The 12,856-nt window shown below is 44.8% G+C and overlaps 1 protein-coding gene across 8 annotated transcripts in view; it reads left to right on the top strand.

The window, feature by feature from the left end:
• LOC139265974 (ubiquitin carboxyl-terminal hydrolase 47-like) overlaps nt 1–12,856 on the top strand; it is a 74,139-nt gene that overhangs the window by 28,925 nt on the left and 32,358 nt on the right. For all 8 annotated transcript variants that reach the window (XM_070883637.1, XM_070883636.1, XM_070883633.1 and 5 more), the window contains exons 7-10: nt 2,433–2,528; nt 2,930–3,073; nt 3,994–4,035; nt 11,417–11,525. In XM_070883637.1, the coding sequence (XP_070739738.1) occupies nt 2,433–2,528; nt 2,930–3,073; nt 3,994–4,035; nt 11,417–11,525 (391 nt within the window). The remainder of the gene's footprint in view (nt 1–2,432; nt 2,529–2,929; nt 3,074–3,993; nt 4,036–11,416; nt 11,526–12,856) is intronic.

The following is a 12,856-nucleotide window of genomic DNA, read 5'->3' as shown; positions in this document are numbered from 1 at the left end:
TGGGGGTTGCCGAGGGGGCAACATTCTCTGATGCAGAAGCAGGATCTTGGTCCTTCCACTCATTTGTTGTTCACAGTGGTTATGCGGAACTTAGGGGTGGAGTGCTGTGCTGGGGGACCACTGGGAGGCCTGTGCCAGCAGTGTTCCTGGCTATCGCATCCAGGGCCTCCGCCATCCGCGGAATGTATTCAGTCATGGTGGCCAGCTGTCGGGATATGCCTCCCAATGCTTCGATGAGCTGGTCACCAATGTCTACAGTCCTCCTGGACAAAACTGTACCATCTCTCCGCTCTCATGTGGCGCTCATGGACCAGACCTGCTGCGTCCACGAGGCCTCAGCGGGGTCGGTGCCGTCCTGGGGACAAATGGGGTGCCCTGTGGCGAGGTGCTTGGGGCCGGTACCTCCAGAGTAGAGGCGGGAATGACCAGAGGAGCACAAGATGGCCTTGGGGTGGAATGGCTTCTGGAGCGTGGCGATGCAGGTTACTTGAAGTCTGCGCTCTCATCCGTGGAGAACTGACCCAGCGGATTGACGGGTGAGAATCGGAGCTCCTCAGCACCAGATGTACGATCGTCCGGAGAGTCAGGGCCTGCTCCCCCACCTTCTGGCCTCTTTTGTCTTGCCTGGTGCCACGCTGCTGGCTGAGCTGCAAAACACAAGTGAGGTTATTAGAGGAGAAGGGGATGCTAGGATGACCAGGTGAGTCCAGCGCTACACACAGCATATGCACGACAAAAGCACCACCGCTATCAAAATCATGACAGACATCACATTTCATGACCATCAACACATTTGCATTGCAATGATTTTCATTAGGCCAGCATTATTTCTATTTTAGAAATCATCTATCATCTATGATTGTTCGGATATGAGTGGGTTTGACATCTATTACCTTTACATCATGCAGTGGTGTAAACTTTACTCACGTGACATCACTTTAGGGTCTGCAGATGCTTCCATGGCTGTCCGGGTGTGCTCCCCCATGAGGGCTAGCACTCGCTCCTCCATCTCAGTGATGTCGCTGGTGATTGGTGGCCCCCCACCCCCCCCCGTTTGCCTCTGCACGGACCTCATCGTCGTTGGTTCTTCTGTAAAAGGTGACAGGACGACATGGCATGAGATCATTGCATGATATCATTGCTAGGTACTGTCACAGAGACTGATACAACACATAACCGACAGATGTAATCATGATTATTATAATAATTATCATTCTTTACCTAAAGATGTGCAACATTCCCGGTAAAAGTGAAAGACCTCACATCTGCTGCTAATTACTCATGACTATTACAAATCAAATTATATAAATACATAAGTAATTGTAATACTTACTCTTGCGAATCCCACAAGGTCGTTCCGTCATTTGCGGCATTGGTGCCCTCACGCACCTCGTTGGTCGCCGACGAGACCACCTCTGCTATCTCGGCCCATATCTTCTGATAAGCCTTTGGGGTGGGCTTCCCACGCCCTCCCTGTGTCAAATCACCCAAGCATAACTCGATCTTCTGCAGGAGGGAGGCATTTGCCTCATTCGAGAACCTCCTCACGCTTTTGCAGCCTCCAATGTGCTCCTCTCCCAGCTCACTGCTCTCTCCAGCGTCATCTCCACAGCGTGCTGTGATGCCTACTTCTCTCCCTCCATTATAGGCCAAATTCGGGCAAATATGTAGCTGGCAACAGCTAATTTTTGTTTCCCTATTTGCTCTAAAGCTCTAAACTCTCCCTCCTTCTCCCAAAGTAGCCACACCACACCCACACATGCCTCCAGTCCCTCTCAGCTCCCTCTCTCTCTGTCTCCTCTTCTGTGCCTGTCATGATGACCCTTGACCTGAATCGCAGGAAACAAGCATTGCCATGCCGTTGCTAAGGACGGCAACACTTTATGGCAGTAGGTTAGAAAGATTTAGCACTACCGCCCATTTCATATCGCTCACAGTAACGCCCAATTTCAAAAATGGAGACTAGGTGCTTTGAGAATAGGCGAGAATAGGTGATCTGAAAACCCATTTTTACTGCCCACGCCAGAAATAATGCCCATTTTTGGGCGATATGCACAAAAGTGTAAAATCTAGCCCGATATCTTTTGGAAAGTATGTGAAATAATGCCAGATGGAACTTCCACGTATCCTCGTTAGACTAGGATTTTCTCACTGCTATCCTGTTCACAGTGGCATAAATATACCACTAACCTTCAGTATAGAGCCAGCTGATCCTAAACTGATCCGACTACTTAACTCCTCTAACATTTACACCATGGTGGTTTGACAAAGCAACACGAGGAACTCGCGCAACTTCCCATAATGTGTTGTGTGCTGTGAGGTAACAACTCTGACATGTATTGAAACCATTGTAAATAGCTATCTACTAGTGCAAGGCCTTGGATGTGCTGTGGAACATTTTCTGATTTTAACCTGTTACTTTGTTTTTAAAGGAAACAGCTCTTCAAGAGTTTTTGAAGGAGGATACTATGGAAGGTGACCACAAATGTTACTGTGATCACTGTAGGACAAAGACTAAAACAAAAATAGTAAGTTTACTCGTCTGTCACCCTAATAGTTTATAGAATTCCATAAGCCATTGGCCATTAAAGGAAGGAGGGAAGCAGCAGAGGCAGCTGAATGGATGCAAAGTCTGATTTTGTTTCAATGTGAAATCACCTCCTTGAGTCCTTTAGTAATGCTGGATGCCAGCACAGCATCTTTACTGGTAGGACAGTGTAATTACAGCATGACATGTTTACATGAGCAGTTTTCATTATAAATTTGGACATAGGAATTGATAATGTAAAAATTTAACAGGAAGTTCATGTAGTTGTAATATTTTAAATGTATTACATTTATCTCTGCATATCTTCATCCTAATTATGAATGATCTTTCATTAGACTCCTTTTAAAATTTGTTGCACTAACTCAACATTATTTTTTGCAGAGATACTATTTTAAACATTTGCCTCAAATTCTCACATTCCAACTAAAACGATTTGAAGTTGTCGGCAACTGGATGTATAATCAGAAATGTCATGATTGCATTATTATTCCACTGGCTTTGGAGTTTAATAAAAATCAAATAAAGGTAATTGTCATTATTATTAATGCTAATATTTTAATGGGGAGTAGTACTGTCGCGTATCCAATGCTGGAGATTAATTTGGGGTGTGTTCCACAAAATTGCCATTGTCATTATGTACTTTTATACAGGAGTAGCAGCAGCTTGAAAGCATCATCCTGTAATGGCACCTAACAATGGCTGCCAGTAACTGGCTTACAGCCAATTTTCAATGCATTATTTTAACTTTTCCACACCTCTTCACTTAAACCATTAGCTCTCAGCCGGTTGCAGATTTTTTTCCCATGTCTTGCTACTTTATGCGACATTTGGAATTTTAGCTTGTTACACACAATATTCAGTATCATCTCAAGAAGATATAGCTTACAGGCTAATTCGTTTTCACTGGCCTTTTAGTTTAGTTGTTGGCACATGGTACCTTCACCATGACTGGGCTAGTATATATGGCCCTTGTACGAATATTCAAACAATGACCAACAGGTAAAGACCCTCTGGTCCATCCCGCCTGTCCCAGACAATATATACATGCTGCACCCCGTGATCTCCTGCGAGAGGTGAAAAACCAGATGAAGAGCAGACCTGTGCCACCAATGGTTTACGTAGCTTCAAGAAGTCTGGTTTTGTGCCTTATCTATTTTGTTCTGTGCTTAAGGTCTATGGTGCTGGTAAGTATATGGGACTGCCACACCAAGTACTTTAAATAAATATATGTGTTTCACAGCATTTGGCAGCTTAATTGTGAAGTTGACGCAGGTTCATGGTCTAGTCCATTGGGCATGGATTTAGCATTTCATAATTTGCAACATGTTACGTTACAATTGTTCCTTATTATGGATTGCACAAAACCACAGTAATTTCAAAATAACATACCATATATCTGATTTCATTAATTTTATGTTTTACTGTAGTTTTTTCTTTTTGTACAGGACAACTGCAGTGAATGGTGTCTGAAACCAACAATGGACAAGGTAAGAAATCACTGAAAAGGAAAATAAGGCCCCGTGTATAATAAGTGGATGATCCGATGATGAGAAATTGTATAGAATGGGCCTATACTCTCTCGAGTTTAGAAGAATGAGAGGTGATCTCATTAAAACATACAAGATTCTGAAGGGGATTGACAGGGTAGATGCTGAGAGGTTGTTTCCCTTGGCTGAATGTCTCGAACTAGGGGGCACAATCTCCGGATAAGGGATTGGCCATTTAAGACAGAAATGAGAAGGAATTTCTTCACTCAGAAGGTTGTGAATCTTTGGAATTCTCTGCCCCAGAGGGCTGTGGATGCTGAGTCTCTGAATATATTCAAGGCTGAGTTAGATAGATTTTTAAAGTCTAGCGGAATCAAGGGATATGGAAATCGGGCAGGACAGTGGAGCTGAAGTTGATGATCAGCCATGATCTTATTGAATGACGGAGCAGGCTCAAGGGGCCGTATGGCCAACTCCTGCTCCTATTTCTTATGTTCTTATCTGATATAGTCTGTTTTAGACAATCTGCAAAATCTGCTGTTGACCTTTACAGAACATTTTGTAAATTAATATCAAAACTGTGGCTGATAAAATGAAACTTTCCTTACACACACTTTCTTTCTCTGTTGATGCTAATTACATGATGATTATGATCGTAACTCATCATAACATTAATGATATGGACCTAAAAATCCTTGGGCTGCAATCCCGTCAGGTACTTCAATTTTCCTTCCAACGACTGACCTTGCTCGAGTTTGCAGGTCAGCGGGACTGGCAGCACATCATTGGTGACTGCCTGCCCCATGTTGCCAAAAATGCCCATTTAAGAGGGGTGATGTATTGATTTTTAAAAACTCCTTTAACCTAATATTCAGGGATCCATCCCACTTTCGTGCTCTCGACTCCCCTATGGGACTCACTTGTGCCCTTCTGGAAGCTGGTATAACTTATCTGGCTGAGTATACCAACCTCCTGTGTCTCTGCGGGGCCGGAAAAGCAGGAACTCCTAATGTACAGAGTCCCCATCACTGGCACTGTCCCCTCTGTCGAAGAAGCATTGCAAGGGGCGGGTGGAAACTTCAAGCTATTCCACCTGATTCCTGCTGGAGTTGTAGCAGGAGTTTGGTGGAATGCCAAGGGAATTTAGCCCCATGAGATACTAGGTTTCTATTTATGTCATGTATTCTTATTTGGGCATCATTTTTGAGTTATTTCATCAAATGTGAATACTTTAGTGGTCTATTATTGATTAGTTAGCTTCTTAGATATTTAATTAGGGGTGCGTTCGAACTCCACAAGTTTTGTGTTGGTGTCAAGGCCTGAACTGTATCCAAAGAGAAGTGAGACTTCATGTTCCAAGAACTCTCAGTCCACCCTGATTCTGGATTCGGATTTCATTTACATTATAACCACAGTGCTAGTGTGAAGTAAAAGCACTTTGCATCCATGCAACAGTTAGCACATACAGCGATTAAACATACAGAGCAACTGTTATGATCAGATGCACTTAACTCAAAATACAACTTACAATCTATATTAATGACTTGGATGAAGGGACTGACATAGCCAAGTTTGCTGATGCTATAAAGGTGGGAGGAAAAGCAATGTGTGAGGAGAACACAAAAAACCTGCAAAAGGACATGCTAGCTAAGTGAGTGGGCAAAATTTGGCAGATGGAGTATAATGTTGGAAAGTGTGAGGTTATGCACTTTGGCAGAAAAAATCAAAGAGCAAGTTATTATTTAAATAGAGAAACATTGCAAAGTGCTTCAGTACAGTGGGACCTGGGGGTCCTGGTGCATGAAACACAAAAGGTTAGTATGCAGGTACAGCAAGTGATCAGGAAGGCCAATGGAATCTTGGTCTTTATTGCAAAGCGGATACAGTATAAAAGCAGGGAAGTCTTGCTATGGTTATACAAGGTATTGGTACCTGGAATACTGCATGCAGTTTTGGTTTCCATATTTAAGGAAGGAGGCAGTTCAGAGAAGGTTCACTAAGTTGATTCCGTAGATGGGGTTGACTTATGAGGAAGGGCTGAGTAGGTTTGGCCTTTACACATTGGAATTCATAAGGATGAGAGGTGATCTTATCGAAACATATAAGATTATGAGGGGACTTGACAAGGTGGATGCAAAGAGGATGTTTCCACTGATGGGGGAGACTAGAACTAGAGGGCATAATCTTAGAATAAGGGGCCGCCCATTTAAAACTGAGATGAGGAGGAATTTCTTCTCTCAAAGGGTTGTAAATCTATGGAATTCTTTGCCTCAGAGAGCTGTGGAAGCTGGGTAATTGAATAAATTTAGGACAGAGATAGACAGTTTCTTAACTATTAAGGGAATAAGGGGTTATGGGGAGCGGGCAGGGAAGTGGACCCGAGTCCATGATTGGATCAGCCATCATCATATTAAATGGCGGAGCAGGCTCGAGGGGCTGTATGGCCTACTCCTGCTCCTATTTCTTATGTTTTTATCTAACTTGTCTTTGAGACTATGTTAAGAAATTGTTTTTATATTATGGTAAAACAACAGCCAAAGAGTGTGAACAGAATTGTTGGTCATCTATTGGGTGTAGGTTTCTAGGATCATCTTTTGGTTAGAATCTGGAGTGTGAATGTGGAGAGTTTGCAGCAGTAGCTGTGATTTGAAATGTGGAATATATCAAAACACCTTGGAGCAATGGGCACTGGTAAATCTCATTGTGCATAAAGAAAACCTGAAGTGACAGCTGAGAAAGTGGAGTTTCCTACAGGCTGACAGTCAGCTTTCTGAAGACTTGTCAATATATCAGTCACAGGGCTCTCAAATCTACAGTTTTGTTGCCAGGGAAGAGTTTTCTTCACCCCAGAATGCCCCAAAATCTAATTGTGAAACTCTTAAGAGGGAGAAATTGGCTTCCTTTACGACTCCCTTTAGTGCCTCTGGCGGACGATAACTGGGCGCTAACGGCTTTCCGACTGGGCGCAGCGGAAGTACCGACGCCATGAACTTTCCTCGCGGTAAACCTTAACACCTTGATCTCCTGCGCCCCGGAGATTGTGACGTCATCCATTACCGCCCCAAATCTTAAATTTGCATCTGCCCCCAACAACATCGCCAGGTGTCAACAACAGCAGCTGCAGAAGGCATTGGGAGCTCAGCCGGTAGTTAAAGACATTGCTAGCCAAGTAGGGCAAAATTTTATTTTCACCCAACTGTGCTGCTTTTAAAATTTTCCCCTGCTGTTAAAATGCTGGGGGCTGATCGCCATGGATCGCAGTGCTGTAGCCAGCCAGTTAAAGCCATACCTTCAAATGACCTCAGCATTGACCCTTCCCTTTAAGGGAGGGAAGGAGCCTGTGAATCCAGCAGCGCTGCACTGGATATTGTTCAGCGTCTGCCGCTACCGCCCCTCTTGCTCCGTTTAGTGCTCCAAAGGAAGTGGTAGCGCTTGATTTTAAAATTGGGGTACGCCCCTGAAGCTGCACCAGCGCCAGCATCAGGGGACGTGAACCGGGCTGCTGGGGTGCGACTTAAAGGGTAGCTGGCTACCGGCTCCCGTTAAATTGTATGTGAGTTAGCAGAGGTGAGAACATGGTAGCGCCACATCCCGCTGGTAGTGCCCCGGGTTGACCCTTTTTCCACCTCGTGGTGGAAATTGGCCAGAAACCTTCAAGGCTGCCGCGGGCAATGTCAGTGCCAGAATGGTGGGTCGCAAACCAGGCTGACCTCCGATTGTGGGGCGGAAGTTTACGGGGCGGTGCACTGCGCGGGCGCCACCATTTTTGTTCTTCAGCCGACTCATGGGTCGGCCCCGTTGGCTTTGCTGTCTCATGGTCCGGTCTGCCATTGTGCAGCCTGGAACTCCATCTCGGTGCTGGGTTGCGTCCACTGCAACATGCAGCCCTGGTGGCCCAGTGGAGGCCATGAAATGGTCATGCAGATTTCACAGCATCCCTTCCCTTTAATGAAAGGGGAGGGGCATTGAAACGCGTCAGCGCTACGTGGAGAAGTCGCATAGTGTTGCTGAACCCACACGAGTAACGCCCCCGAACCCTCCCCAAAGGGAAGTGAAGCGCGGGACATTGCGCACCACTTCCTGTGAGGGACGGTAACTGCAATTTCGTGGACGGGGCACGACTTGCAATCTTGCCACCCCTCGTAACCCAATTTCACCTCCTTGGAATTCTCTACCCCAAAGGGCTGTGATGCTCAGTCATTGAGTATGTTCAAGGCTGAGATGATTTTTGGACTCGAGGGGGATCAAGGGCTATGGAGATGAGGCGGGAAAGTGGAGTTGAATTTGAACATTAGCTATGATCATATTAATTGGCAGAGCAAGCTTGAGGGTCATATGTCCTACTGCTGTTCGTAATTCTTATGTTCTTACGGCTGGAAATTGCATAGCACTCCATTTTGACATGATAACATTTGCGAGAGTGTAAAAGTATCGCCAGGCGAAAAAGATTGTCAGCTGATGGGAACTTCCGTTTTATTGCTCCAAGACGGTAGTGGAGCGCTAAATCAAGGGCTGTCACTTCCCTTAGAGTGCTAAAGGGAGTGAGAGGGGTGGTGGTGGCAGAGTGCAGCACAATGTTCCATGCAACGCTGCCGTCTGTACAGGCTCCATCCTTCGCTTCCCTGGGTGACTGAGTTTTCCCGCTGTCTCTGTTGGGCCACGGCACCTGCTCTACATAAGAACATAAGAAATAGGAGTAGGAGTAGGCCATTTGACCCCTCGAGCCTGCTCCACCATTTAATAAGATCATGGCTGATCTGATCATGGACTCAGCCCCACTTCCCTGTTCTCTCTCCATCACCCTTTACTCTCTTATCGCTCAAAAATCTGTCTATCTCCGCCTTACATATATTCAATGACCCAGCCTTCACAGCTTTCTTGGGCAGAGAATTCCACAGATTTACAACACTCTGAGAGAAGAAATTCCTCCTCATCTCAGTTTTAAATGGGCGGCCCCTTATTCTGAGACTATGTCCCCTAGTTTTAGCTTCCCCTATTAGTGGAAATATCCTCTCTGCATCCACCTTGATGAGCCCCCTCATTATCTTAAATGTTTCGGTAAGTTCACCGATCGTTCTTCTGAACTCCAATTAGTATAGGCTCAACCTATCTTCATAAGTCAACCCCCTCATTCCAGAATCAACCTTGTTAACCTTGTCTGAACAGCCTCCAATGCAAGTACATCCTTCCAAACTAAGGTTCTCATATTGGACTGTACAGCCACCTAAGAATTCGTGTTAAGAGTGGAAGCAAGTCTTCCTCGATTCCAAGGGACTGCCTATGATGATGATGATCCTTCCTTAAATATGGAGACCAAAACTGTACACAGTACTCTAGGTGTGGCCTCACCAATAACCTGTACAGTTGTAGCAGTACTTCTCTGCTTTTATACTCTACGCCCTTGAAATAAAGGCCAACATTCACTTTGCCTTCCTGATTACTTGCTGTACCTGCATACTAACTTTTTGTTTTTCATGCACAAGGACCTCCAAGTCCCACTATACTGCAGCATTTTGCAAATTTTCTCCATTTTAAATTATAATTTACTTTTTAAAATTTTTTCTGCCAAAGTGGATAACCTCACATTTTTCCACATTATACTCCATCTGCCAAAATTTTGCCCACTCACTTAGCCTGTCTATATCCCTTTGCAGATTTTTTGTGTACTCACAATTTGCTTTCCCACCCATCTTTGCATCATCAGCAAACTTGGCTACATTACACTCGGTCCCTTCATCCAAGTCATTAATATAGATTGTAAATAGTTGAGGCCCCAGCACCGATCCCTGCGGCACCCCATATAATTAATGTTTGTCAACTGGAAAATGACCCATTTATCCCAACTCTCTCTTTTCTGTTAGTTAACCAATCCTCTATCCATGCTAATATATTACCCCCAACCCCGTGAACTTTTTTCTTGTGCACTAATCTTTTATGTGGCACTTTATCGAATGCCTTCTGGAAATCCAAATACACCACATCCACTGGTTTCCCCCTTATCCACCCTGCTCGTTATATCCTCAAAGAATTCCAGCAAATTTGTCAAACATTATTTCCCTTTCATAAAACCATGCTGACTTTGCTTGATTGAATTATGCTTTTCCAAATATCCTGCTACTGCTTCCTTAATAATGGACTTCAGCATTTTCCCAATGACAGATGTTAGGCTAACTGGTCTATAATTTCTTGCTTTCTGTCTGCCTCCTTTTTTTAAATAGGGGCATTACATTTGCGGTTTTCCAATCCACTGGGATCTCCCAGAATCCAGGGGATTTTGGTAGATTACAACCAATGCATCCACTATCTCTGCAGCCACTTATTTTAAGACCCTAGGATGTAAGCCATCAGGTCCAGGGGACTTGTCCGCCTTTAGTCCCATTATTTTACCGAGTACTACTTCTTTAGTGATAGTGATTGTATTAAGTTCCTCCCTCCCTATAGCCCCTTGATTATCCACTATTGGGATGTTTTTAATGTCTTCTACCGTGAAGACCGATACAAAATATTTGTTCAACGACTCTGCCATTTCCCTGTTCCCCATTATTAATTCCCAAGTCTCATCCTCTAGGGGACCAACATTTACTTTAGCCACTCTACGTCCAATTCTGCCCCAAGACTCTAAGAGAAGGCAGGGATGAGCAATCGCAGGTTCGAAATAAAGCAAAAAAAAACCACATTTGCCCGACCTGACCATCACTGCCTTTGAATAGCGCTCACCAAGCGGCCAGCCGAGATGACAACACCTCCTGCAGCTGTCGATGTTGACGCCCGACGATGCTGCAGGGGGTGGGAGCGAATATTGCCTTCGGGGTGAAAACGGGGTGCTGCGTATAATGGTGATGTCGTCATCGCCAATGCAACAGAGGGGGTCGCTAATGGGAGGTGCAAATGACCTGAATTTCTAAGCCTATGCCTCTTAGTTCTAGCTTCTCCAGCCAGGGGAAACAACCTCTCAGCATCTACCCTGTCAATCCCTCTCAGAATCTTATATATTTCAATGAGATCACTTCTCATTTTTCTAAACTCCAGGGAGTACAGGCCCAATATTCTCAATCTCTCCATAAAGGACAATCCTCTCATCCCAGGGACAAATATAGTAAACCTTCATTGCACCGCCTCTAAACCAAGTGTGTCCTTCCTCAGTTAAGGAGTCCAAAATGGTGCATAGTATTCCAGGTGTGGTCTCACCAAAGTGCTGTGCAATTGTAGCAAGACTTATTCTTGTAATCCAACATTCTTGCAATAAAGTTCAGCAGCCATTTACCTTCCTAATTGCTTGCTGTATCTGCATGCTAACTCGCTGTGTAGGAGGACACCTAACTCTCTCTGAAAACCAACATGTAATGGTTTCTCAAATTGAAAAAATATTTTGTTTATCTAGAGTCTTGACAGTGGGCAGGGGAGGTGCCATGGAAGTCAACACCGACTTGAGAGCCTCAGATCGCAGGTGTCGTGTTCAAAAAGACGAATACTGGATGAACATCATACAGGTGGGGACTCTGAGGATCTTCTCTGAGCACCTGAAACTGGTGGCGGGTCTGATGGTGGGGTCGGTACCATCCATTCTCCCTGTATCTGAGATACATTTGAAACGGTGCCAAACTACTTGGAATGAGTGGCAGTTCCATGACCTTCTGCATCCATGCACCCCAACTGAGAGGCCTCCAGAGTGGTTAGTGACTGCCACATGGAGGCATTGACCACTGTCCAACAGGCCTCAAGAGAACCATGCCAACCTGATTCCAAGTACCTCAGCATGCCATCGTTCAAGGTCTGTCATCGCACTGATTAGTAGACAGGCAGATCGAGGACCCAGCACAAGTGGGTGTCCTTATTCTTGAGGTGAACTCAGGGGATCTTTCAGTCAGCGCTCCCGTCAGATACCTGCTCATGTAGCTGGCAGGAGACAGGACCAGGTTGCCCAAGCAACGACAGTAATGACGGAACTTGTAGGACAATTCTGGAACCCACAAGCCCTCAGATAACGTTCCCTTTCTGTCATAAAAGACATGATACCATCGTGCAGCCATGCACTACCGGCTGTGTCATTACTGCAGTTGAATGGGGAGCCTGGTCCTGTCTCCTGCCATAAGTCGGTATCTGAGGGGAGAACTGATTGAAAGGTTCCCATAAGCTTTCTTCAAGAATAAGGATACCATCACGGCATCCCCCACCCTCCGTTTGCACCGAGCTGTAGCTCCAAAATAGATTTAAGAGTGGGTGTGCAGTTTACTGATGGGCTGTGGCTGTGCACTTTCCTGATAAGTCCTCCCAGTGTGTAACTGGAGCACCAAAGTTGAAACTGTCACCTTAATGTGCTACATTGACCTGAAAACAAATAGGCATAACCTTGTGGCAAGTAGCACGCTGGCCTAATACATATTAGAAAGAGTTGCAGAAAATTAGCTTTTAATATGGAGACACTAATTTTTTTCATCTTTTTGAAAAGTTGATATGACTTGTGGAAATCCCTATTTTGGGATATCGTCAAATTCTTAATTTGGGTTTGCTTCCCCTTGTATTTTTCCCTTTTCTCCTAAAGACATGGACTTGTGCTGGAAACCATTACAGTAATTCACACAAGGGGTTATTCATCAAATCTGAGCCTAGATAGTAAACCCTGGTAGTCTGTTGTACCATGGTGGGCATCACATTGTCCAATCCTGATCTTGCCCACACCCAATGTTATATACACTGTCCACACACGTGCGGTTTCAAGTAGCAGTTGTTGAAAACTATCAGGAATAGGAATTTTAGTTGATTTTTGTTTAATTTCCTTAGCCAGCACCCCTCTTGCTGTGTTGACTGAAACCAACCAACA

Source organism: Pristiophorus japonicus, chromosome 6 (assembly GCF_044704955.1).
Source record: "Pristiophorus japonicus isolate sPriJap1 chromosome 6, sPriJap1.hap1, whole genome shotgun sequence".
NCBI classification, from domain to species: Eukaryota; Metazoa; Chordata; class Chondrichthyes; family Pristiophoridae; genus Pristiophorus; species Pristiophorus japonicus.
This window is presented reverse-complemented; position numbering and strand designations above follow the sequence as displayed.